At 39.0% G+C, this 25,335-nt stretch overlaps 1 protein-coding gene across 1 annotated transcript; it reads right to left on the reverse strand.

The window, feature by feature from the left end:
* Positions 1-2,985: 2,985 nt before the first annotated feature.
* LOC311066946 (uncharacterized protein) lies at positions 2,986-24,449 on the reverse strand. Its single transcript, XM_084088432.1, has 7 exons — positions 24,216-24,449; positions 23,959-24,053; positions 23,413-23,472; positions 17,160-17,735; positions 16,469-17,068; positions 11,132-14,457; positions 2,986-8,623 (listed from the first exon to the last, which is right to left on the reverse strand). Exons 2-7 carry the CDS (start codon positions 23,972-23,974, stop codon positions 3,845-3,847), a joined length of 9,357 nt encoding a protein of 3,118 aa, XP_083944558.1. The 5' UTR covers positions 23,975-24,053; positions 24,216-24,449; the 3' UTR covers positions 2,986-3,844.
* Positions 24,450-25,335: the final 886 nt, after the last annotated feature.

Here is a 25,335-nt window from a genome sequence, read left to right on the forward strand (position 1 = left end):
GCCCATAAATATTGTTTTACCGGCCATAAAACTGTTTTTGCAGTTATGACGCCAAAATTTCAGATACCAGTGTAAATTCACAATTTCACTCTATTCCAATTTCAATACAACAGTTACTAGCCTACACAGCAAAATCCCCAGTGTTAAATTAACACTCCTCAGTGTACATATGTGTCCACACTACAGAGTGTTAAAATTAACACTGAAGCAGTGTTGAAGTTAATGAGATAACTAAGTGATTAATTAAGTGATGATTGGCCATTAGTGGAGACACCTGATGATAACAAGCAGACTCACTGAAGGAAAGAGAAACAAGAACAGAAAAGAGAAACACAAGAACTACTGACTTTGAACCATTATTGCACTTATTATTTTACCAGTTTGACTTTATTTCTGTCATACATCTACACACGGTCTTATTTAGATTTAACAGACGTTTAGATGGTAATGTTTTATGGAATGTTTCGTTTCATGTCACCATTGTGGTGATCAGTGTTTGCTTTAGTTGGGCTCTTGACCCTTTCCTTTTTAACATTAGTATTTCTCTGGCTGTTCCAACTCTGTGTTTATAAAGCATATGTTGAGATAAGAGAAACTATGATTTGGGCTGTGTTTCCTGAAAGCATCGCAAGCTTAATTTGATCGTATAGACCATTTGTTGCAGTTGGTCTGCGATCAAGTTAGGCTTGAGATGCTTTAGGGAAATGCAGCCCTGGTTATGTTTCGATAATAAACTTATTCACTGATTTCACCCATCATTATAAACTGATTATCCAAATGTTTTATAAATTTTTCACTACAGTAGCTACCTCCAGCAATGTTTTAGAAATCTGAAGATTTTAAAATCACACACAGACATCAAGAATCTACATATGAATCTCAACAATGGTGACAATGAAACAAATGCTTCATGTTGCAATGCATGATGGGAGCCACCAATCAGAACGCATCAATGGCTGACATCATGCATTGCAGCATGAATAAATTATGCAGCTGAATTGTCCTGTAATTTTCATTGTTTTTTCTGTTTGCTTTTATTTTGATATTGTTTTGTTCTGACTTTAGTAGCTTGTTGTGTGATATTCAGAGTTGATCTGTTTGTCACTTGTTTGTTTATTGTCACCATTGTTAAGATTCATATGCTGATTCTTGATGTCTGTATGTTTAAACACAATGTCTTCTTTGCACAAGGTATTTTCAAAATTTGTCATATTGCTGTTGGATCTCAAACTGTAGAATCTCAGAGCTACAATCACCAATACTAAAACAAGACAACAAGCAGCATAGTCAAACATTTAGACTCTGAATGGCATCAGGGAATCAGGTCACTACATGATGACAATATCATTATCATCAAAACATATTGTGAGCAGGTCATGTTTTCTCTTGCAGTAACAAATGTGCTTTATAAACACAATGTTGGAACAGTCAGAGAAAAACTAATATTAACAAAATGAAAAGGGTCAAGAGCCCAACTAAAGCAAACACTGATCACCATAATGGTAACTTGAAAAGAAATTCTATAAAACAGTACCGTCTAAACTTCTGTTGAATCTTAAGAACTTTTGTCGATGTATGACAGAAATAAAGTCAAACTGGTGCAACAATGTGTAATGACTCGAAGTCAGTAGTTTCTCTTTTTTCTGTTATTGTTTTTTCTCTTTCCATCAATGATTCTGCTTATTAACATCAGGTGTCACCACTAATGGCCAATCATCACTTAATTAATCACTTAGTTATCTCATTAAATTCAACACTGCTTCAGTGTTAACTTAATTATCTCATTAACTTCAACACTGCTTCAGTGTTAACTTAATTATCTCATTAACTTCAACACTGCTTGAGTGTTAATTTTAACACCCTGTAGTGTGGACACATATGTACACTGAGGAGTGTTAATTTAACACTGGGGATTTTGCTGTGTAGCTAGTGTAAATTTAAAACATTATTAAAGACAAGTAAACAGTCTGTGATAAAATAAGAAATATTCAAATTACAAGCAATAGCATAAATAAATACAGTAGAGCAAAGATACAAATGAAATACACAGTTATTTTAAGGTAGATTTGACAGTAGTTTTCAGGTAAATACATTTAATATAGTAATAAAATGTAAAATAACACTGCAAAAACTTTTTTTTTTTTTTTTTTTTTTGGAGTAAAGCAACATACAGTAAAACAATGAAAGTTACATTTTCCTACCTGTCCACATGATTTCTGAAAAATGCACAATGAATCAAGATGTAACATTTATTTGTCAGGTAAAAATGTATCACGCCAATTACACAAGTAAATGATTAAAAGCCAATTCAGAAATAATAAATACATGACATAATTTACTCAAAGACTCTAAAAGTAAGCAATGCATTCCTGACAGGGACATACTGTGGTGTGACACACCTTCAATGACACAGTCTATCAGTTCTTTTATAGTTTTTTCCCTCTGAGGATCTTATCGTCAGATAGTCAGTAAACGTCACCTCTGGCTGTAGGTTTGGATCGACCTGCTTTTATCTTTTACAGTCATCATGTTTCCAGTATTTAATCCATATAACATGAGTAAGAGTGCTGTTGATCTGAATATCAGTACGGCTGTGATTGGGCCGCAGGGGATCACATGACTGATATCCTGCACTACAGCAACACTGACAATGTCATATTGCTTTTATACAACAGATCAATAAACAAGAAGTTAATATCAAGTAACTTTTTCTGACAGAATATGACCAGAAATAAAGCAGGATAAAACAAAACATGAGTCCTGCCTACAACAACTGCACTGTCAGAAATAGGGGTACAGTAGGAGTCCATTTCTGTTCCCCAAGGTACATATATGTACCTTTTTGAGGGTCAAAAAGGTACATATATGTCCCCAAGCATTAAAAGGTACATATACCGATTCTTTTAAAGGTTACGGTACAATGACAGCCTCTGCTAAGTAATTTTTTTTTTGTAAAAAAAATTTTTACAATTTTTTTTTAAAGGTTTTAATGATACCTTAATCATTTAAGGTAGATTTTAACTTATCACTATATTTGAGTAGCCTTGAAATAAAGGAAATAAAAGTTTTGTAAGTCAATTTACTGATATTAAATCATTATAACACAGCAAAAACTCCAGTGTTAAATGAACTCTCCTGGGAGTTTATTTGTATCCAGACTCAAGAGTGTTAAAGTGTTAAAATATGAGTGTTAAATTAACAATCAAGAGTGTTTAAGTTAATGAGCTAATTAAGTGATTCATTGAGTGATGACTGACCATTATTGAAGACACCTGATGTTAACAAGCAGAATCACTGAAGGAGAAAATCCATTTGTAAGACACCGTTATGGTGATCAGTGTTTGCTTTAGTTGGGCTCTTGACCCTTAAATCATTAACTTTAGATTTTGTTTGGCTGTTGTGTCTGAGTTATAACAACCAGATGAACAAAGAGAAAAGTTGATCAGGTGATGTTGGTTATGTTTTGACATAATCATAATTTGACCTGAATCACTGAACTCATTTAGAGCCTAATCTCTGACTTAAATGTATATTGATGATTATAGCATCACTGGGCTGTCAAAACACATTTTGTACCTTTTTTGAAGGGTCCATTTTTGTACTATTAAATAAAGGTACAAAATTGTCACCACAGGTACAAGATTGGTCTCTTAAGGTACAAATCACAAGGGTACAAATATGTACCCTATGCCAAGGGTACAATATTGTACCCTTGAGGGTACAGCCCCAGTGACAAGCCATTGTACCCCTAAAGGTACAATTATGTACTTTATTTTATGTCTTTTAGTCTATTGAATCTAGTGTATTGAGATAGATGTACGACTCTCATTTTTGATCTATTCCATTATATATATTGATCCAAACTCTCAATAGCTTCTTGTTTTGAGTAGTTTCTCCATTCATCTGGTATCTTCCCCTTCCCCTTAAATGTTTTATTGTAGTATTTCTCCAGATGTTTCTGGAACATGCACACAAACCACTTCCAGTAGGGCAGTTCAGAGAGATCAGAGGGGATGCTCCAGTCTGCATAAACTCCTCCTGCTCTTCTGTATTCTCGCCAGAGGACATTATCATCTGAGGCATTGGGATAAAAAGATCGACTGCTTGCCACCGCTGATGTGCAGATGCTAGTAGACAGGTTTGTCGTATTCTTGTAATGCATCCCGTTTAGTCCAATAACACGATGGAAATTAACATTGTGATCTCCATCATGGTTTTCTATGGTGGTGGTGCAGGTGGCTTTACAGAACGGACACTGAACCCAACAGCACTGACCGAAGTGATCAATCAGAAGCTTAGCTGGCCTGAACTTATAGTCCAGCTTTACTAGAAAAGTTTTTGTGTTAAATCTACTGATGATGTCAGACATTATAGCAGAAAGTTTGTCTCTTATCACATCTTCTAGGAGGTTGAAATCATCAACATCGTCATGTTTCACTCCACTGAGGTCTTTTTCAGAGAAGATCAGCACATCTGAGAGCTGCTGTGTGAAACTCTTCAACCACAAACCAACATCTCCTCTGTTAACTTGAACATGTTCAGTAGATTCTTGAGCTGCTTTCATGATCTTCTGCTGCAGGAGTTTAATGTTCTCCTTCATCTTGGGTAAAACACTGACACTGAACTTATCAGTGATGTACCGACTGACTTCATCTCTGATGAAACTCTTGAAGTGATCTCTGGGATTATGAATGTAGTTCATGTATTTGACAAAATCCATCTCTTCTGCCAGTGTCTTCAGGATGTGTTTCTCCAGTTTTGATCTGTTTCCATTCAGTGACTCACAGTTTGATCTCATTTCACCAGCCAAATCTCTGGCAGTCTTCTTGAAGACACTCTGCTCAATGGGCTCTTTAAGTTTCTGACAGATGATCTCACCAAAAATGGCAGCTGATATTGCTTCATGACAATATTTCTGGAAAATACTATAGTACTCTTCTCTCTTCTTCTCATCATATTTCACAGGACTATTGGCATCCCTGAACATTTTGTGTTGGTCAGTGATCATCTTGTTTGCTCTCTTACAGATGGAAATAACCAAATCCCTGAAGAAATCATTCTTGAAATCATATTTCACTGGTCCTTCCTGATGTTCTGTTACTCTTTTCTTAATGTAATCTGTGAGGTGTTGAATACATCTGATGTTGTAGCCCATCTTTGAAATGTTAGATGACATGATCATTGAGTCTGTATGCCGAGCAACGTCTGTGACTAATGCTCTTATTTGGGCTTCATCCTCTCTTGATAGATTGCATCCGAATATCTTAGTTGATCTGTGGGTGTTTGTGACTGATCCTGTACATTTCCTGGATTTCTTTAACTGTACATACTCTGAATAACTTGGTACAGAAAAAATATCTCTGTACTCACTTTTCTCCTTATGTTGGCCTACAGAAAAACTTCCATAGGTGTCACTGAGGATCTCTTTCACATCTCTCATTATGTCAGTGTCTATGATTTCAGGAGTGTCTGAGATGATCTTCTTCACACTCTGTTTCCAAAACAAATCAAACTCTTTCTTCACTGTTTCTTCACCATTTGCTTTATCTTTCAGTTTTAAGGCAAGTTCTTTGCTCTTTTCATAGAGAGTGTTTTCTTGATGTGTCCTCTGAGCATCAATCTTTTTCTTCAGGTCTCGCTGCTGAAGAACCTCATTTAATTCCCTCTTTGTTTCTTTCACAATGTTTTCCTGAAGCTCCTTGATTTTGATTTCAAATGATGTTTTCCACTGAATCAGTATATCAGCATCAGTGTCCTTTTCAAAGAATTCAGACATTGATTTTTCCACTTCTTCACTTGTCTTCTTCAGTTCTTCTTGAAGATCAGTTTCCTCAACCTTATGGATTGCTTCATTTTCTATTTGGTTGTTAACTGTGTTCTCAGTTTCCATCATGGCACTGCGAAGACTCCAGGTCCATTTGCTGTATTCGGTCTCCAGTTTTCTGTAGGCTGAAATCTCCAGAGATTTTCTGAAGTTGATTATGAATTGTTTATTCAGTAAAGCCTCCCAGAGATCTTTAATACGATATTTTAAGTGTGTCAGCATCATTCCATGTGACTTTGATGCATACGTTTGAATAGATTCTTTTAGTTCTTGAATGTTCTCGCAGTAGTTTGGGTTTGGTGGTGCCATGGGTGGGCTTCCCTCCCAGAGCTGAGCAAAATACTTCACATCTTTCTGAACATCAAATCTAATGACATCACTGAAACATTCTGCGTCATAGTCTTCCTCTTTAGCAGCGACTTTTGTCATCTCATCCAGTTTCTCCTGCAGTCGTCTTCTTCCCTCCATGTTTTTAAGTCCGCCTGTGACATCTGAAACGTTCTGATTCACAAACACACAGCTGGGATTCAGTCCAACCTTCTTCATCCTCATAAAGGCCTGAACAGCAATCTGAAGAACTGACTGCATGTCAGCTGGGTTTTCTCCAAATATATTGATCAAGATCAGATTACTAAAACCAACAACAAATGTGGCCAATTCATTGTCTTGATGTCTTGTTGATCTTCCAGACAGTTCTAGAGGACAAAGACCTTCAGTATCAACAACCAGAATATAGTCAAAGTTCAGCTCTGGTTTTATCTCGTCTGAGACTTTGACCAGCTGCATGAAAGCTCCTCTGGTGCACCTGCCAGCACTGACGGCAAACTGGAGTCCAAACATGGCATTCAGCATTGTGGATTTCCCAGAGCTCTGAATCCCTAAAACTGACAGCACAAAGACTCTCTGGTCTCCCAGTTTCTGAATGAGTGCATCTATAACAGCAGAGATCCAGACCAGAGGAACATGAGCAGCATCTCCATCCATCAGCTCCAGTGGGAATCCAGAGATCATCATCTCTGCTGCAAGACTTGGGAGAGATGAGAAGTGAAACTGCAGGTCTTTCTTCTTCTTCTTCACAGATGAACATGATTCATATATCTGTCCGATCTCCCTCATGATGTGCTCCAGACCAAAGGCTGCAGCTTGAAGATCCTCAGATATTCTCTCAAGTTCTGTCTGTTCAGCCTTGAATTGTTCAGGTTTTTCATTGTTGTATTTAAGTTTTAAAACTGCTGACCACTTTTCATCATACTTGTGATGAAGGGCAGAAATATCTGGTGAGATATATTCATCCAGGACAATTTCAAGCCATTTAAGGAAATAGATCTTACTCTCAGCATGCAAGTGCATTTCTTTAACAAAGCACTGTATAAAAGTACTTATGTTAAATGCATGCTGTTGCTCACGTAATCGCTTCAGGTTGGCTTGTTTTATACTGATGGTCATTTCTGTCTCATGTGCTTGAGGTTGATGTAGTTCTTTGTTTTTCTGACACCACTGATGCCACAGTTTTCCCTGACAGGGCAGAAATGATTTTTTGATTTCTGCCAGATCTTTATCCTCCAGTAAACTCATCATCTGTTGTGCTGCTTCTCTTCCTCTCCTGCAGTCTTCATCATCTTCCTCATCTACTCTGATGTCTGAGTGTTTAGACACATCTTCAAGTTTAAAAGTGGAAGATGATTCTGAGAGACAATCATTTATAGTTTGTCTGAGTTCCTCAGATACATCTGACAGATGTCTGTGCTTCAAACCAATTTTGAATTTCCCTTTGTCCATCACAGTTACAGTAGATTCATTTTCAGTGAAAAGACAAATGAGTGGCTTTCTGTTTGTGCACAGGTTTTGGATTATTGTTGAGCTTTCGTCATTCCTGGGAAGTTGAGGTAGAAGAACAACATTGACTGAGGCCATTTCAGTGAGGATCTCCAGCTGTTTCTCATGGTCTCCTGCATCACCATGTAGATTACAGAACGCAACACAGTCAGCGAATTTATCTGTGTTTTTCCCAGAGGGACAGAACCAGGCGATCTCCACCACTCCATCCATCAGGACTCTGGTTCTGCTGCTGCCTGGGCAGTTCCTGTGAAAGAACGTGTTGTGTTTCTCATTGATCAGACTGTTCATCAGATGAGACTTCGATGAAGACACAGAGCCAAACCTGAAGAAAGCCACCATTGGGGTTTCTGCCTTGTAGACAAGATGGGTTTGACTAATGATTTCATTGTTGTTGTTTCTCATCTTCCAGCTCTTGTTGATTGGTCTGAATGTCCAGAGAGGAAACTCAATCTGTTGTGTGAATGGATCAGGAACAAGCAAAGGCAGAGCATATTGACACTGGGACAGTTTGGTCACCATCATCTGCTTCAGGAAACCATCAGCACAATGAAACACGGCCATCTGAACATCCATTGGGTGGATTTGCTCAGATTGACTTTCTTCCTCATTAGAGAAAGATATTTTTTTGAAAATATCACTGTTGCCTTCAGTTGATTCATTGTCTATTTGTTGTGTGTGAACCTGTTCATTGGTATCTTTAACATTAGTGTATCTTACTCTGTAGTTCATCGTCAGAAGTTTTTGTATGAAACTCAGAACCAGTTCCTCCTCAGCACAGGACTCATGGGTCTGTAATGAATGTGCAGTTAACTGAAGAACTTCTTCTCTTTTAAATGTATTTTTGTTCTTGTCAAGATGAAGTCTGTGAAATAGATGCTCTATTTGTTTTCTTTTGGTCTTATCCTGTTGTATGTGTTGATGTGGGCTGACTCCTCCTGGTTTAATGTCTTTGTTTTCTCTCTGTTGGATAGAAAAAGAAAAAAACCCAATGATACATATTTATCAGCGTTTTCCAGTACTCTTTTAATCATAAGTAATTATATGTAATTCCCATTTAGTCAGTCACGTTCAACATCACATTAATATACTGATGTATTCTGTTACTATGTTTCTGGTTTCGTTGTTTTTTGGCTTAATTGAAGCTGCTCTCCACCCTCCTCTGCTCTCACTACCCTCAATGGAGGGGCCAACAAGGGTTACATGGAGATTCCACAGGTGAAGCGTGCAGTTGCGGTCAGTGGCGGTTCTACATTGAATTACACCCTGGGCGAGACCCCCTTCGAGCTTATAGAGTTTTTAAAAATGAGAGTGGCCAAGAGCTACTCTTGTAATACAATACTTAAAGCTCTTAAATAATGTATCATAACTCACTTTTAACAACTATTCAAACTGTTTTAGACCTAAAATAGTTTTTGTAGGCCTATATATGTCACCCTTAAATGTCAGAGAAAAGAACAGAATCAGAGATTACATTTTTTATATATATATATTTGCATATTATACTGTAAAAACAAATAATTATAGTTGATTTTAGTTGATCATAGTTGATCATAACTAGAGATGAAATTGCATGACATTTTCATTTCATGATTATAGTGACCAAAATGATCACGGTTATCACAGAATCTTGTTCAAAAAGTACTAATAGTACACAATGAAGTCAATTCACCAAGTTTTATGTCAAAAACCAGCAAATAACAAATAAAATTAGCATCAATATGCATTTCAAAAAAGATAAATTACTGACATTTACAATGCACATTAGCTTATCTTTTATTATTAATAGTAAAATTCAGTCCGATTTTCCTGTGGCGTCTTTCGTTGCTATTCAACCATGCACTGCACTTTCCACAACGACAATGAAGTTTTTGTAGCTAATGGATTTCCACCACTGAAAAACGCTTGCTGTAGCTCTGCTACAAGATTTATTTATGGAGAAGAGAAAAACACCCGTGGTGTTTGGGTGCACCCCCATACTGAAAAGTTGAAAAAATTTCATCTCACTGCCCCTGGAAAAAATTAGCGGGTCGCTTCAATTATGAGCGCACTTTACACACGCCTACATTTGAAATAACTAACTCGAGCATGCAAAAGACACGATATGTGAACGGCCCCTTGGCGAGCTACCTCCAATCAGGCCACGGGCTACTGGTAGCTTGCGAAGGATGTGTTGGAGAGTGGATCCCCCGTTGTTCCCCCATTGTCCGTTCCATTTGGAAGAGATCCAAAGGTAAACTGCAGAAGCGCATCCTCGCGTGCGTTCGCCCCAAGGATTGGTTTGTAGCGATCGACCTAAAGGAAACATATTTTCATGTCCAGATCTTACCTCAACACTGCCCATTCCTAAGTTTTTCTTTTGAGGGTCGAGCATATCAGTACAAGATCCTCCCCTTTCAGCTGTCCCTGTCTCCCCTTGCTTTATTACAGTTGCGGAGGTTGTCCTTACCCTGCTCAGGGACGACTGCCTCATACTAGCATATTCTTGGGATCAGTTATGCAAACACAGGGACCTGGTGCCTGGTGCATTCAGCCCCTGGTCAGACCTTGTCTTTCCACTGGCCGGAATGCCCTTAGAACAAGTGAACAGGCATGTTGTTGTTACAACAGATGCCTTCAGAACGGGCTAGGGTGCTGTGTGCAACAGGCTTGCAGCTTCAGGTTCCTGGACAGGACCTCGCCAGCACTGGCATACCAATTGCCTGGACTTGCTGGCAGTGATGTTAAAGGTATAAGTCAGTGCACACACTTTTTCCTTTTGTTAAATTTGGTGCTAGGTAGGTTGCTAGGTAGGTTACGACTGTGTGAGAGCAGTTGCCAAATGGGCACGCTACAGCTTGCGAGCATCTGTGTCTCCGACACGCGTAACACAGTTCAGTGGCTGGAGGGCTGGGGTTACTGATGTGGGGTTACTCTGTTACTGATGTAACCCTCATTCTCTGAAGGAGGAAACAGAGACGTTACGTCCCTCCTGCCAAAGCCCTGAACTACCGCTGAATGGCCTACGTCAGTATTGATGTAACCTTCAAGGAACGAGGGTTACATTAGTAACCGAGACGTTTCATCTGGGCTTTCTTACATTTTAGCTATTCACTGCTTGTATTAATCAGCTTGCATACATACTGTCAGTCTGTGCATCCGAGGTAGGAATTTTTCACTGACTATTTCTGTACCAGTTTGAATCACTTGCTTTTCCAAAACAATGAACAGATGAGTGGTTATACTACAAATGTAATGCAATCATGTCCATTTCTGATGGCCTTCATATGTAGCCTCAGTGATTTGATCACAAAACTTTTTAGACTCTGTTTACAACTGATTCATTTTCTCAACAAAATTGTTTTAAAAAACACGACACAGCACCACTGTTATCTGGAACAAATAGCCATTATTCCTATTGAGGTGTTTAAGGTGTTAAAATGCTATCAATGTACATGAATCATTTCTCTCCAGGTTTCTCTGAACACTCACCTGTAGTGAATCATCAGTTTCAGAACAGGTCTTCATCTCATCTTTCACTTGTTCATATTCCTCTTTCCACTCCAATTTTCTTCTGTTTAGTTCATCTTCATGCTGTTCTTCAAGGAGTTTCAATGTTTCTTCAAAAGACTTTTGTTGGTCTTCTCTCGTGTTTCTTTCTTCTTTCAGTCTTTTCTCAAAATCTTGTAGTTGTTCTTGTTTCTCTCTTTCAATTCTCTCTTTCTCTCTGACTATTCCCTCTATTTCACTCTTGAGTCTCTGATATCGGTCATCAGAAATCTGTTTTTCTCTCTCCAATCTCTTAATTTCCTCCTCTCTTTGTTTTCTCTCTTTCTCTTGTTTCAGTCTTTCATCTTCCATCATCATCCTCATTGTCTTTTTCTCGTCTTCTAATTTGTTCATCAGTTCTTCTTTTTCTCTGTTCATTTGCTCCACTATCTCCATCAATTTATTCATGTTGTTTTCATTTGCTTTATGTTTAGATTGAATATCTTCTCTCTCTCTTTCAATTCTCTCTTTCTCTCTGACTATTCCCTCTGTTTCACTCTTGAGTCTCTGATATCGGTCATCAGAAATCTGTTTTTCTCTCTCCAATCTCTTATTTTCCTCCTCTCTTTGTTTTCTCTCTTTCTCTTGTTTCAGTCTTTCATCTTCCATCATCATCCTCATTGTCTTTTTCTCATCTTCTAATTTGTTCATCAGTTCTTCTTTTTCTCTGTTCATTTGCTCCACTTTCTCCATCAAAATCTTCATGTTGTTATCATTAGCTTCATGTTTAGATTGAATATCTTCTCTCTCTCTTTCAATTCTCTCTTTCTCTCTGACTATTCCCTCTATTTCACTCATGAGTCTCTGATATCGGTCATCAGAAATCTTTTTTTCTCTCTCCAGTCTCTTATTTTCCTCCTCTCTTTGTTTTCTCTCTTTCTCTTGTTTCAGTCTTTCATCTTCCATCATCATCCTCATTGTCTTTTTCTCGTCTTCTAATTTGTTCATCAGTTCTTCTTTTTCTCTGTTCATTTGCTCCACTATCTCCATCAATTTATTCATGTTGTTTTCATTTGCTTTATGTTTAGATTGAATATCTTCTCTCTCTCTTTCAATTATCTCTTTCTCTCTGACTATTCCCTCTGTTTCACTCTTGAGTCTCTGATATCGGTCATCAGAAATCTGTTTTTCTCTCTCCAATCTCTTATTTTCCTCCTCTCTTTGTTTTCTCTCTTTCTCTTGTTTCAGTCTTTCATCTTCCATCATCATCCTCATTGTCTTTTTCTCATCTTCTAATTTGTTCATCAGTTCTTCTTTTTCTCTGTTCATTTGCTCCACTTTCTCCATCAAAATCTTCATGTTGTTATCATTAGCTTCATGTTTAGATTGAATATCTTCTCTCTCTCTTTCAATTCTCTCTTTCTCTCTGACTATTCCCTCTATTTCACTCATGAGTCTCTGATATCGGTCATCAGAAATCTTTTTTTCTCTCTCCAGTCTCTTATTTTCCTCCTCTCTTTGTTTTCTCTCTTTCTCTTGTTTCAGTCTTTCATCTTCCATCATCATCCTCATTGTCTTTTTCTCATCTTCTAATTTGTTCATCAGTTCTTCTTTTTCTCTGTTCATTTGCTCCACTTTCTCCATCAAGATCTTCATGTTGTTATCATTAGCTTCATGTTTAGATTGAATATCTTTTCTCTCTATTTCCATTCTCTCTCTCTCTTGTTTCAGTCTCTGATTAAATTCATCCCAAATTCTCTGTTCATTCTGTCTTCTTTTCTCATCCTCTTCTTCTCTTCTCTTCTCTTCTTCTTTTTGTTTCTGTCTCTCCCATTCCTCTCGTTCTTGCTTCAGCTTTTCACGGATCTCTCTCTCTTTCTCCTCTTTCTCTTTTATTTCAGTTTTGTATTGTTCTTCCCTCTCATTAAACTCTTCTTCTCTTCTCTTTCTCTCTTCGTCATGACTCTGTCTTTCATTCTCTATTCTGTTCTTCAGTTTGTCTATTTCTGCGTCATATTTGATTTGAAGTTTTTCTCTTTCTGCTTTTATTTTCTCATTTTCTTGCTTCATTTGCTCAATTTCATGCTCAAATGCCTCTCGTTCTCTTCTCAGCTCATCTCGTATCTGTCTCTGATGTGCCTCTTGTTCTGTTATTTCTTTTTTGAGTTGCTCTTCTCTTCTCTTTCTGTCTTTGTCATGATTATGTCTTTCTTCCTCCATCATCATCTTAATTCTCTGTTTCTCTTCTTCTAGTTTGATCATCAATTCTTCTTTTTCTCTGTTCATTTGTTCCACTATCTCCATTAGGAGATTAATATTTTCTTCTGCTTCATATTTAGATTGAATATCTTCTTTCTTTCTTTTCATTCTCTCTTTCCCTTGTTTAAGTCTCAGATTAAATTCATCCCAAACTCTCTGTTCCTTCTCTTTTCTTTTCTCATCCTCTTCATCTATTCTCATCTTTTCTTCTCCATGTTTCTGTTTCTCCCAGTCCTCTCGTTCTCTTCTCATCTCTATTTTATATTGTTTCTCTCTCTCTCTAAATTCTTCTTCTCTTCTCTTTATCTCTCTGTCATGATTCTGTCTTTCTTTCTCCATCATAATCACCATTCTTTCTTTCTCTTCTTCGTGTTTGTTCAAGAGTTCTTCTCTTTCTTTTAGTTGCTCCTCTTTCTCCATCAGGAACTTCATTGTTTGCTCTTGTTTTTCTCTTTCCATCTGTCTGAACATCTTACACGAGTAGAAACTCCCTCCGTTTGCTTTCACCATGGCGTCTATCTTCTCCAGTAGATCAGACACCTGTGTTCGGTCTCCAGTCTGATTATTATTGAACACATGGAATCTGTTTCCACACGCTTCTATAAGATTCATCAAAGGAGATCCAGGTTTTCCCAAACACTGTTCAATGGTTTTGTTCTTCAGACCATCTCCCCTTGTGAAGAGCACCATGGTGTACATTAAAGAGTTTTCACCAAATGTCTCTTTGATGATCTTCACTGATTTTGCTTCTTCTGGAGTGAATCGTCCCAGTGGAATCAGTAAGAGAAACACATGCGGTCCAGGCAGTACCATGGAGATGCAGTTGGTGATTTCTCTCTGGATCTCCTCATTGGTAAGTTCAGTATCAAATAGTCCTGGAGTGTCGATCACAGTAACGTGTCGGCCGTTGATTTCCGCTGTTTCTCTCTGAGTCTCACTTGTAACTGATTGAAAAGATTCTTCTGCTGTAAACGCATCCCTTCCTAAGATGGTGTTTCCTGTTGCACTCTTCCCAGCTCCAGTTTTTCCCAGCAGCACAATCCTCAGATCATCTCGACTCTCTTTTGAACCTGTAAAAGAAGAAATGCATTAGTCTTAAAGCCTTAAAGCCTCTTTCAAAAGTTTCTGTAATTTGTACAGTGATCTTTTCATATTTTCATAACCCTGTTTGTGAGAGGTCTGCTGTCTACTTGTTTGTCATATCAGACGTATTGCTAAGTGGTTTGTTTGGTATGTTGTACTGTAGGGCTACACGATTTGGGGGAAAAAAATCTAAATTAATTTTTTCTCGTTAAAATTGCGATTTAAAATTTAATAAAATATTTAAGAATAAATATAGCAATATAATAATTAGAAAATAATAAGTATACTTATATACTATACTATATTTTTTTTTACAGAAAACTTGATTTATGTAAGACTGTATGGTTACCTTTGCAAGCAGCCTATAACTATAAATATAAATCATTAGAAAAAGTATTGTTTGCACTTAATTAGACAGAAAAAAAACGTGTTTATTTTTGTTATTTTTTATTCTTATTTTTATGTTCAATTAGGAGGTCACACACAGCCTCAATCAGAAGTTCTGGAAGCTCATAATTCATGTACAGTAAGGTCTGAAGAGACTCGCGTGACCGCATACAGGAGAGAAGCCAGTCAGTTGAGTTTGATTAGTTAAAACATTAGTTAAAACATCAGCACCTTCAGATGAATGAATTTTGTCATTAAGGATTTAAAAAAAATTCAGAGCAAAAATCTTGTCTTGTCTCATTCTCGTGAACCCAATCTCGTGTCTCGTCTCATGAGCTGAGTGTCTCATCCCACCCCTACTGTACAAAATACTTTATATTATATGACAAGAAGCCACATCAGCTCACAAAAGGAAGTTATTTAAAACACTTGACTGATGTTATGAAGTGGGTTTGTAGTAAAAACATGTTATTAAATGTTCTCATTTGTTGGACAAGAGGTTTACAAATGCTTTGCTTTGCAAGTTTGGGTTGATGTTTGCTTTTTCAAATGTTGCTTTTCAAATGCACGTCACAATTAATCTTGTTGCTGAAGATCTAATTAAAGTTTCAACTAAATTTTGAGAAACTGTCTTTCTGCTTCATTTGCAAAATACTTGTGTAGACCAGAATAGTGTATACAGTCTAGGGTATTGTATTCAGTTCAACCATGTATGTGATAATTTTACCTGTCCTGAAAAAAAAAAAAAAAAACACCAGACAAAATATGCAATACAACAAATATGTATCACTGTGAGGTGGGGGTTTAATATGGAGCAGGAAAAATGACAAATATTAGAATTTTCATATTTAGAAATTTAGGCGTAACATTTAATAGAATTATCAATATATAAAAGTATTTTATTGATTTGTATTTTTAAACAATGAAGTGAGTGTTTATAACTTTACTGCAAAACTGTGTGTATATATATATATATATATATATATATATATATATATATATATTATTATTTATTTTTATTTTTTTTAAGTTTATCCACTTTATTTTGCAATACAGATGTAAACTGTGCATGTCCAAGACTTACGATTCATTAGCTACAATAGCTAAATAACTAAGAATAACAAAGTGCAGTAAACAGTAAAACTATTTGCACTTCAAATCAGTGTGTTTATGAGTAATAAATGTAAAAAAAAAAAAAAAAAACAATTGCTAACAATTACTAGTTTTCAATATCAAACTGCATAACAGGCTGTTTTTTACAGCTAAAATAACGGTAAGTGGATGACACCGGAAACCTCACTGAAATTGAAAATGCGTCTACTCTTACGATAAGGTGGATACAGTTTATAAAATGACAGAAAAACTTTTAGCCTCAACACTCCAGATAATTATAGTATATAGTTATGGCCAAAATGATCAGTTATCAATAAACAATTCTAATAATCTGCTTTTCCTGTGGTTCCTGAGTTCGGAATTTCACCTCTACTGTATAAAACTATTAACATACAAAAAAACACAAATTGGTTAAATTTTTAAATGTCAGAATTCAAAACTTTTAGTAATTTTTTTAGCTCCACAGTTTAAGACCCAAACTGATTATCAGGTCATTACCTTGTGGCAGAAAATGTGTCTCTAGTGAATGAATTTTCTTCTTCATTTCTTCAAATTTCAGCATTTTTTTAATCTGTGCCTCCAAAAATGTCTCTGTGGAGAAAAACCCGCCTCTGTTTTCTTCCACCATATGCTCAACATTCTCCATCAATGTGGACACTTGTGTGGTGGGACCAAAGAAATGATGTCGTCCTCCAAAACTCTCAATGACAGACTTTGTATCTTCAATTAGTTCTGCTGTCGTTTGCTCCGAATTCTGCATTATAAGAACCATGATGTGTTTCTTGATTCTTGAGCTGAAAATCCTCTGGATCTCCTCCATTTCTGCTTTGTCTTCATCTGTAAGTGGAGCGTCAGGAATAATGAATAGGAAAACATGAACTCCAGGATCACAGAGAGACACACAGCGGAGAGTAAGACGCATCACTTCCTCCTCTGAAAGCCGAGTGTTGAACAGAGCTGGAAGCTCCACCAGACTGATCAGATGTCCATGAAGCTCCACGTCTGATCTTCTGTCTGTCTGCTGCAGGATCAGCTCTGATATGGAGGATTTTAATGTGCTGTCGCTCCCACACACAACCAGATTCAGCTTCACGCCCTCTGAAACAGATAGTAGAATATTAAAATGAAACAAAAAATGTATACTATAGTTACGTTTTTACTACAAATGATCAAACATTATCACACTTACCTCTTTCTGTGGCTTGTTGCTTCATTGTGAAAAACTGTGAAGCTTCATGTTCGGCACAAATCAGGTGACGTCCATCATTCATTTGTACAATGCTTTCAAACGTCTGCAGAAGATCATCAGGAGAGCTGCTTTTCTGAAGACTGAAGTGTCTATTGAAGCATTTCTGAATGATTTTCTGTAGGATGTCATTGTTTTCAGTTGGCTCTTGTGTCGTGAGCACCATGGTGTGCTGAAAAACCTGCTCAGAGAAAGAGTCCAGCACCTTCTCCACACACTCTTGATCTTCTGTTGAACACTGCTCATGTTTTAGGAGCAGAACGATCACATGAGGTCCTGGATCAGACAGATACACACACTCTCTCACTGTTTGTGTGATTTGACGGAGTGACAGATGTGTCTGGAGCAGCTGAGGACTGTTGATGATGGTCACATGTCTGTCCTTCAATCTTCCTCCGATTCTCTCAACAATATATGGAGGAGCTTCACTGTCAAACACTGCTCGTCCCAACAGTAAGTTTCCCACTCGACTGTTTTCTGACATGCTCTTGCCCAGCAGAACAATCCTGAGATCGCTAACTGAAACACACAAGTGATATGTAACTTTATGATGCCATGATCTATTATCATAGATGAAAAATAAAGTGTTCTATTGTTAAAATATCCAGTTTTCCTAATGTTATTGAAATGTATTTTTTAAGGTTAGTGTGACATTACTGAAACCTCCTTTCAACTCAACCTTCTAGGAACATTCATTTGTAACATTCCAAAAACAGAAACATGTCCAGTCTCCTATGTAAGGGATAATGTATAGCGCTTCGCGTCGGGGTCCCGTTCAGCCTGTCGGGGTTGTTATTAGCTATAACAACCGTCTCGCTATACATTATCCCGCTTATTACATGGCTACCTACAAAATAAATAAATAAATTGACACAAAATATTGATTTAAAAAGGAGTTTACTGATTTAAAAACAATTGTATTGCTTCCGCTAAAGAAAATACTCCGTTCTGCGTCCATAACAACGCTCTGTTTTTCATGGCAACGGTGTGTTATACTTCGCAGCGGTCTGTTATCAAGAAATAACAGACCGCATTCTACATTGGAATTCAACCAAGCCATGTAATAAATGATAATAGAACGTCATTTAAAGGTCAGTATGATGTTCCTGAAACATTCTTTCAAACATTTGAACACCTGCTGTTAAAAAGCGGAATCACTGAAATAAAGCAGCTCTTCTGATGATCTTCTGCAGACATTTGAAAGCATTGTACAAATGAATGATGGACGTCACCTTATTTCGAGACTCAAGTACCCGACGAGGTGGAGTCCCTTTGCCTATTCCCCGATCTAGTTCATCTTCTGGTGGCTGCCATAAAAGGGCTACTTTGGCTAATAGCACTGGTGATCTGAGGATTACAGTGTGCGTTCCCCGACGAGAACACCTCCCCAGGCCCCTCACTCCTCTAGCGCATCACAAGCATGTTGAGACTGTGTACATGGGTGGTTCATGTTCTCTCAGGAGCGTTCAGCACGCCGTGTGCCGTCGAGTTTGACGGCCACGTTCACTATCTCACATGCCTGGCAGCTTACGGATGGGATTGCTGGTCCTTTTTATGGGGGACCTAGTGTTTGATTTGAGGCTCCAGCTGAGGATCAGACGTCGACCGCTGCATCGGAGAGAGAGCTGTTATACTTAGGAAATTATGATGCTGAGCTTCCCATTATAGTGGTGTGTGCTCATGCTGAGTCAGATTCAGACTTGACAGCCATGCTTTCTCGGGCTGCTCTGGGGGGCGCAGCGCGATGCGTAAATCGCCTTGCCCTCCCCCGTGCTGTTTTCCCAGATGTGTGTGAAGAACTTTGGTAGTATGGAGCAAACAGGCAAGCCAAACATGCCTCAATCTGCAGAAAGTTTTTTCTCTCCCACTACCCTCGGTGGTGGGTTGGCAGTGCTATGCACAGGTCGCCTCTACCCTGCATGTGATGGCCACCCTGCGTTCAGTGAAAAATCACCTCTGAAATGGGCGACCAGGATGAAGCTGCTCTTTCCACGGAGGAGGGCCGGGTGCAGAATTTAACAAATTCTTTCCGCCTCTTGCAGCTCAGCCAGCGGTACCCACACTTTCAATAAAGAGCTGTTTCTGAAATCTCTGGGTGCCACGAGGGTGGGGACGACAGTGTGCGCTGCCATGCCTTGCTGCTCTCATTCCCCTCTCCCCAAGAGGACCAGAATGGCAGCTTGCGACGCCTCGCAGCTCTCGTTCCCCTTTTGGCAAAAGGGTAAGAATAACAGTGCATGATGCTATATCTCGTCACTCGTTCCCCTCTCCACACGAAGGCGAGGTCGACAGTGTGCGCATTATGAAACCTCGCCACTCATCCCCTTCGGCAGTCGCCAGCGGACAGCAGCATGCGGTTCGAGAATGCAGCCAAGCCTTCCCACGCATCCTCTGTCCACCCGTGGAGCCAGGTGGGTGTTGCACTGCACACCCAGACCCCAATCCAAGCCGCCCCAGTGCCTCTCGGGTCAGGTCCCTGTCCTCCACCTCGCTGCCCCTCCATGGGTTTGTCTGTGGTTGCTTTGGTCCCCCTGGTATGGTCTCTCAGAGCCTGGCTAGCACTCCCCAGACCATCCCGCTGACTCATCCGAACCATCAGACTCGGCTATGCGATTCAGTTCGCCCGGCACCCTTCCAAGTTCAGGGGCATCCTGTTCACCACAGTGATGGCCACTGGTGCTCCTATCTTAAGGGCAGAGAACGTAGTCCTACTGGCGAAGGACACAATTGAGCCGGCCCCTCCAGCTGATATGAAGTCAGGGTTCTACAGCCCCTACTTCATTGTACCCAAGAAAGGCGGTGGATTACGATGGGTTACGGCCAGTCTTGGACCTGCGAATTTTGAGGCCCTGCACAAGCTCCCATTCAAAATGCTCATGCAGAAACACATTTACGAATTCATCCGTCCCCAAGATTGGTTTGCAGCGATTGACCTGAAGGACGCGTACTTTCACATCTTAATTCTTCCTCGACACAGGCCCTCTTCCTGCGCTTTGCTTTCGAGGGTTGCACGTATCAGTACAAAGTCCAACCCTTCGGGCACCTCAGCCTGTTGGGGCTTCGGGTCAACTGGGACAAGAGCAAACTTTCCCCTGCACAGAGGATCTCTTATCTCTGTATGGAGCTGGACTCGGTCAACCAGATAGCGCGCCTCACAGAGGAGCGCGTCCAGTCAGTGTTGAACTACTTTAATTAATTTCAAAAGCAGGACAGCAGTCCCACTGAAACTTTTTCAGAGGCTCCTGGGGCACATAGCATCCGCAGCCGCAGTAATGCCGCTCGGGTTGCTTCATATGAGGCCCCTTCAACACTGGCTTCATGGCCGCGTCCCAAGATGTGCGTGGCAGAGCGGCACATATTGGGTTTCCATTACCCCGCACTGTCGCCAAACCTTCAGCCCGTGGTTGGACTCTTCGTTTCTACAGGCAGGTGTTCCCCTAGAACAAGTGTCCAGCATTGTGGTCTTCACGGATGCCTCTGCCACCGGCTGGAGGGCCACGTTCAACGGGCATGCAGCTTCAGGTCTGTGGATGTGGCATCAGCTGCATTGGCATATCAATTGCCTCGAGTTGCTAACAGTACGTCTTGTTCTCAGCCGCTTCAAGGTGCCGCTTCGAGACAAGCCTGTACTGGTCCGTACGGACAGCGCTACGACCGTTGCGTACATCAACCGACAAGGTGGTCTGCGCTCCCGTCACATGTGGCAACTCGCCCGCCATCTCCTCCTATGGAGTCAGAAGCATCTGAGATCACTTCATGCCATTCACCTTATGGCACCCGCGTCCAGACCTCTGGAAACTCCATGTCTGGTTCCTGGACGGGATGCGGAGGTTCTAAGTGACCTACCCCAGATGATGGTAGACACCATCACGTCCGCTAGAGCCCCCTCTATGAGGCGCCTCTATGCACTGAAGTGGAACCTATTCATTGAGGGGTGTTCTTCCTGCTGGGAAAACCCCCGAAGATGCCCGATCAGAGTTGAGCTTTCCTTCCTGCAAGATGGGTTGGAGCGAAGACTCTCACCCTGTCTTCCTCCACCCTCAAAGTGTATGTTGCCGCTATTCCTCGCATCATGATGCAGTTGAAGGTAAGTCATTGGGAAAGCATGACCTGATCATCTGGTTCCTGAGGGGGATAAGGAGACTAAATCGCCTTGCCCCCCCCTCTATACCCTCTTGGGACATGTCTCTATTGCTCAGCACACTGCAGAGACCTCCCTTCGAACCGCTGCAGTCAGCAGAGCTAAAGATCCTGTCACTTAAGACAGTGCTCCTGACGGGGCTGGCTTCTATCAAGAGGGTAGGGGACCTGCAAGCATTTTCGGTCGACGAATCTTGCCTAAAATTCGGACCGGCTGATTCTCACATTGTCCTGAGAACTAGAAGTGTTGCTTTCTCCTGGGCAATGGTTCAAGGCGCTTCACTGACAGATATACGTAGAGCTGCGGGCTGGGCGACACCCAGCACGTTTGCTAGATTCTATAGCCTTCGTGTAGAGCCGGTATCCTCCCGTTTTCTCGCCCCAAGTGGCCAGTAGCACAGGGAACCCGCTCAAGTGTCGGCTTGCTACGCCATTCTCGTCTGGTCGGCCAGATACATGTGTTTATTTGCTCCAGTGTGTTTCCCAGAGACGGCTAACCAGGGGAAGGGCATGCTTTCCCAGGGTTATTCAATGTTCTCACTGAGTGGGTCTTGGAACATCAGTGGCCAAGACTCCCCGCATAAGCTTCTGCCCCTAACCAAGGGAGAGAAGTAATGCTTATGCAGGGCACTGGAATGGTCAACAGCATGGCGTGTTGGTAAGGATTCCATTCAAGACGGAACCCTCCGACGAACGTTGGAGTGACCGACATGAAAGGGAACATCTCGGTTACGTTCATCCCGTCGTCATGTTGTTGTACCATCGCTGCATACGTGCATCCATTTGCTCCAGTGTGTTCCCCGGAGACGGCTAACCCTGTTGAGTTCCTCCATCACCCCTACGGCAGTCAGACGATCACTGAAATCTTCCAAAAATGCTACATCCATTTTGTAAAACTTGAGATGCACTTAGATATCAACACTGATGTTTTCAACCAGATGGAACTCTAATAAATATTTTTAATATTCTGATCCCATTCTGACTTCTGACATGTAATGCTGCCTGAATCATAATCATACACTGTTCTTTTGTTGGCCAGAGGAAAACTGGCCCCCAGACTGAGCCTGGTTTCTCCCAAGTTTTTTTTCCCATTCTGACACCTGATGGAGTTCAGGTTTCTTGCCACTGTTGCCTCTGGCTTGCTTAGTTGGGGACACTTATTATTCTTAATAATATTGATCTGCCTGCTTTGAGAAAATTGTATGAGAACTGAACTGAGCTGGACAATGACATCACTGTTTTCTCCAGATAAATAATGATTTTACAATGGAAATGAATCAACACTGAACTTACTTAAACTGGACTTTGACTTTCTGACTTTCTTCTAGAGCTGCTGTACAGCCAAAACAAACTTTGTGGCATTACTTTCCTGTTATCACTGTAAAGCTGCTTTGAAACAATCTGTATTGTAAAATTCAGGTGACTTGACTTGATTTGTTGATATCTGCGAGTGTCCGAGCTCACAATATTTTTCATAATTTTTCAAAATATCTATTTGTCATACAGGAAACACTGATGGTGACTTCAAATGTGTGTTTCTCTGTGTCATTACCTAATGCTCAATCATCACTTAATTATCTAATAAATGTTTTCTCCCAGCATTATGAGGACATTAAAAAAAACTGTATACATAACATTTTGGTAAATTAACCTTTTGAGAACATTAAAGACCAGATAACATTGAACAAATGTTAAATTAATGTTACTGGAAGATTGTTTGTTCATAGCTTTGAGAGAACCTTTCCAGAACGTTAGCCAAAGTTATGAGATCGTTAACTGTTAGCTGGGAGTATTGCTAGTCCATATAATGCCTGTTTTCACGATGTAGTAGATTAAATGTAAATGTTATTTTACAGGAGCACTTTTTAAATATTTCTAGTGAATACAATCACTGGTAATACTATTATAACATGAAAAAGCAAAAATAAAATTACAGTAATAGACAATGATATAACTGTTAAATGGGAAAAATGGAAAATAATGTATTTTCACTGCAAAGATGTGAAAATCAGAAGAAGAAAAAATCCAGATGGGGCTGATCTGTATACAGACTTACATGAAGGAGGTTCCATTTTACTCCATTTTCTTCTTAGAGCAGGTTTGTTGGCAACAGTTACTAAATGAAACAAAAGACTTACATTAAATTGGACTTTAATCACAGCAGCACATACTAACAGAAGGCAATTTTTTTTTTTGAGTGATTCTTGGGAAATCAGATTAGAAAATACAATTAGTCAGTGCTTGCATTAAGAAAATAATAAAAATGAACTTTGCCAAGTGAGTATGCAGTGGATAATCTGTATTAAAATTTCCTCAGATGTTATCCAAACTTTTTAGCTGCATGCACAGAAAAAAACATATATGATCAATAAGTTATGACAACATATGTTTTTACATTGCTTTAACTCATCAAAAAAAGTTAAGCTATTCTGAACAAGTTATACAATATTACATTTTTTTAAATCAGTAATTTAAGTGAAATTACTTAAACATCCAAGTTGTTGTACTTAAAATTTAAGGCATTTACTCTATTTACAGTGTGGTCAACAACATTTAAAACAGTTTTTTCTTTTTTTTCTTTTTTTTTTATTCTCACCTATGCCGTCTCTGCTGGACATGTTGATATTCTGCTCTGTTCTCTGTCTCTTTCTTTCAGACGTGATCTCTTTTCATTTGATCATCTCTGACTCCTGACATCTGTGGGTTTATCTTCCAGTTAAATATTTCAGTCTCTGTCCATTTGACCAGAATATGAAAAACACCATCCATGTTCTCTATTTTTGTGCATGTTTTTGTTAAACAGATTTCTGTTAACTGCATTGAACTGGGTATTTAAATTAGTAAAGAGTAGAGCTTTACCTTTAAACCTGCTGTGTGTTACAGGTTTAGCATTTAGCTTCTCATTCTTAAAGTCACTTTGGATTAAAGAAAGTGTAACTCAATGTTACTGCAGCTCATATATTAATTAAATACATAAACTAAACTCTTCATTTAGTGTAAACTAGTCCTCTTACGTTTACAGTACATTTACCAAAACAAACATAAAAAGGATATTTATTACGAAACAAGATACCTGTGGGTCGAGGCTTCATCATCTTATTTTTTTTTTAATTTTTTTTTTTTTTTTTTGCCAACAAGAATCCAGGAAAAGGTTTATGGGACGAGTCACTTCAATATCAAGATAAAAACCTGTTGTTGCCTGCCTTGTCTGACAACTGGTGCATGTAAAAGTTCTATTTAAATTTTATTGTGAAAATGAGACAATGTGAATAAACAACCAAGTCCTTATTTTACTTAGTTATAAAGATATTAAGTCTTAATGTTTAAGTTGATCACAGATAGCATTCAAGCACTGTTTGGGTAACACTGAACATCATCAAAATAATATAAAAAAAATCTGCATTGCTGGATATTTATGTGACTTTACCAACAAAAAGAATGCATGATATCTGTTTTATTTCTTAAACATTTCTTTGTTCTGAATCCAGTATTTAATGTATGTGATTAATTTGCACTTGAGAAAACAGATTTGTGTCAGTTATCACATTATTTAATGTCAATACTTTTGTGTCATTTTCACAAGTCAGTGAATATAATAATTTCTCTTTATAAGCATTTTAATATATTCTAATTCGCATATGCATTCGTGCATTGTAAATGGATGTTCTCAAGAAATTAATTACTTATATCCTAACTCATACGTAATACACCAACTTCAGATGAGTAAAGGAAGCACAGCAAAATACCCGGTGTTAAATTAACACTGCTCGGTGTCTATATAGGGGTCCACTCTACAGAGTTGTTAAAGTAACACTGAAGCAGTGTTACAGTTAATTAGATTTCACTTTATTTTGACACTACTAACTCACATTAGAGTGTTAGACGAGTATTAGTTGATTAGGGTTGGAATAAGTTAACGTAGTAACTTATACTCAACAGAATGTCCAAAAGGGACCATCAAAAATAAAGTGTTACCGAT

The sequence above is a fragment of the Abramis brama genome (genome assembly GCF_963993115.1).
Source record: "Abramis brama genome assembly, chromosome: 1".
NCBI lineage: Eukaryota > Metazoa > Chordata > Actinopteri > Cypriniformes > Leuciscidae > Abramis > Abramis brama.

Excerpts from the sequence above, each read along its gene's own strand:
- LOC311066946 (XM_084088432.1), bottom strand. Across the intron at positions 17,069-17,159 it reads GCAACAAGCCACAGAAAGAG|AGGGCGTGAAGCTGAATCTG; the intron begins GTAAGTGTGATA and ends TATCTGTTTCAG. Across the intron at positions 14,458-16,468 it reads GACACATTTTCTGCCACAAG|GTTCAAAAGAGAGTCGAGAT; the intron begins GTAATGACCTGA and ends CTTCTTTTACAG.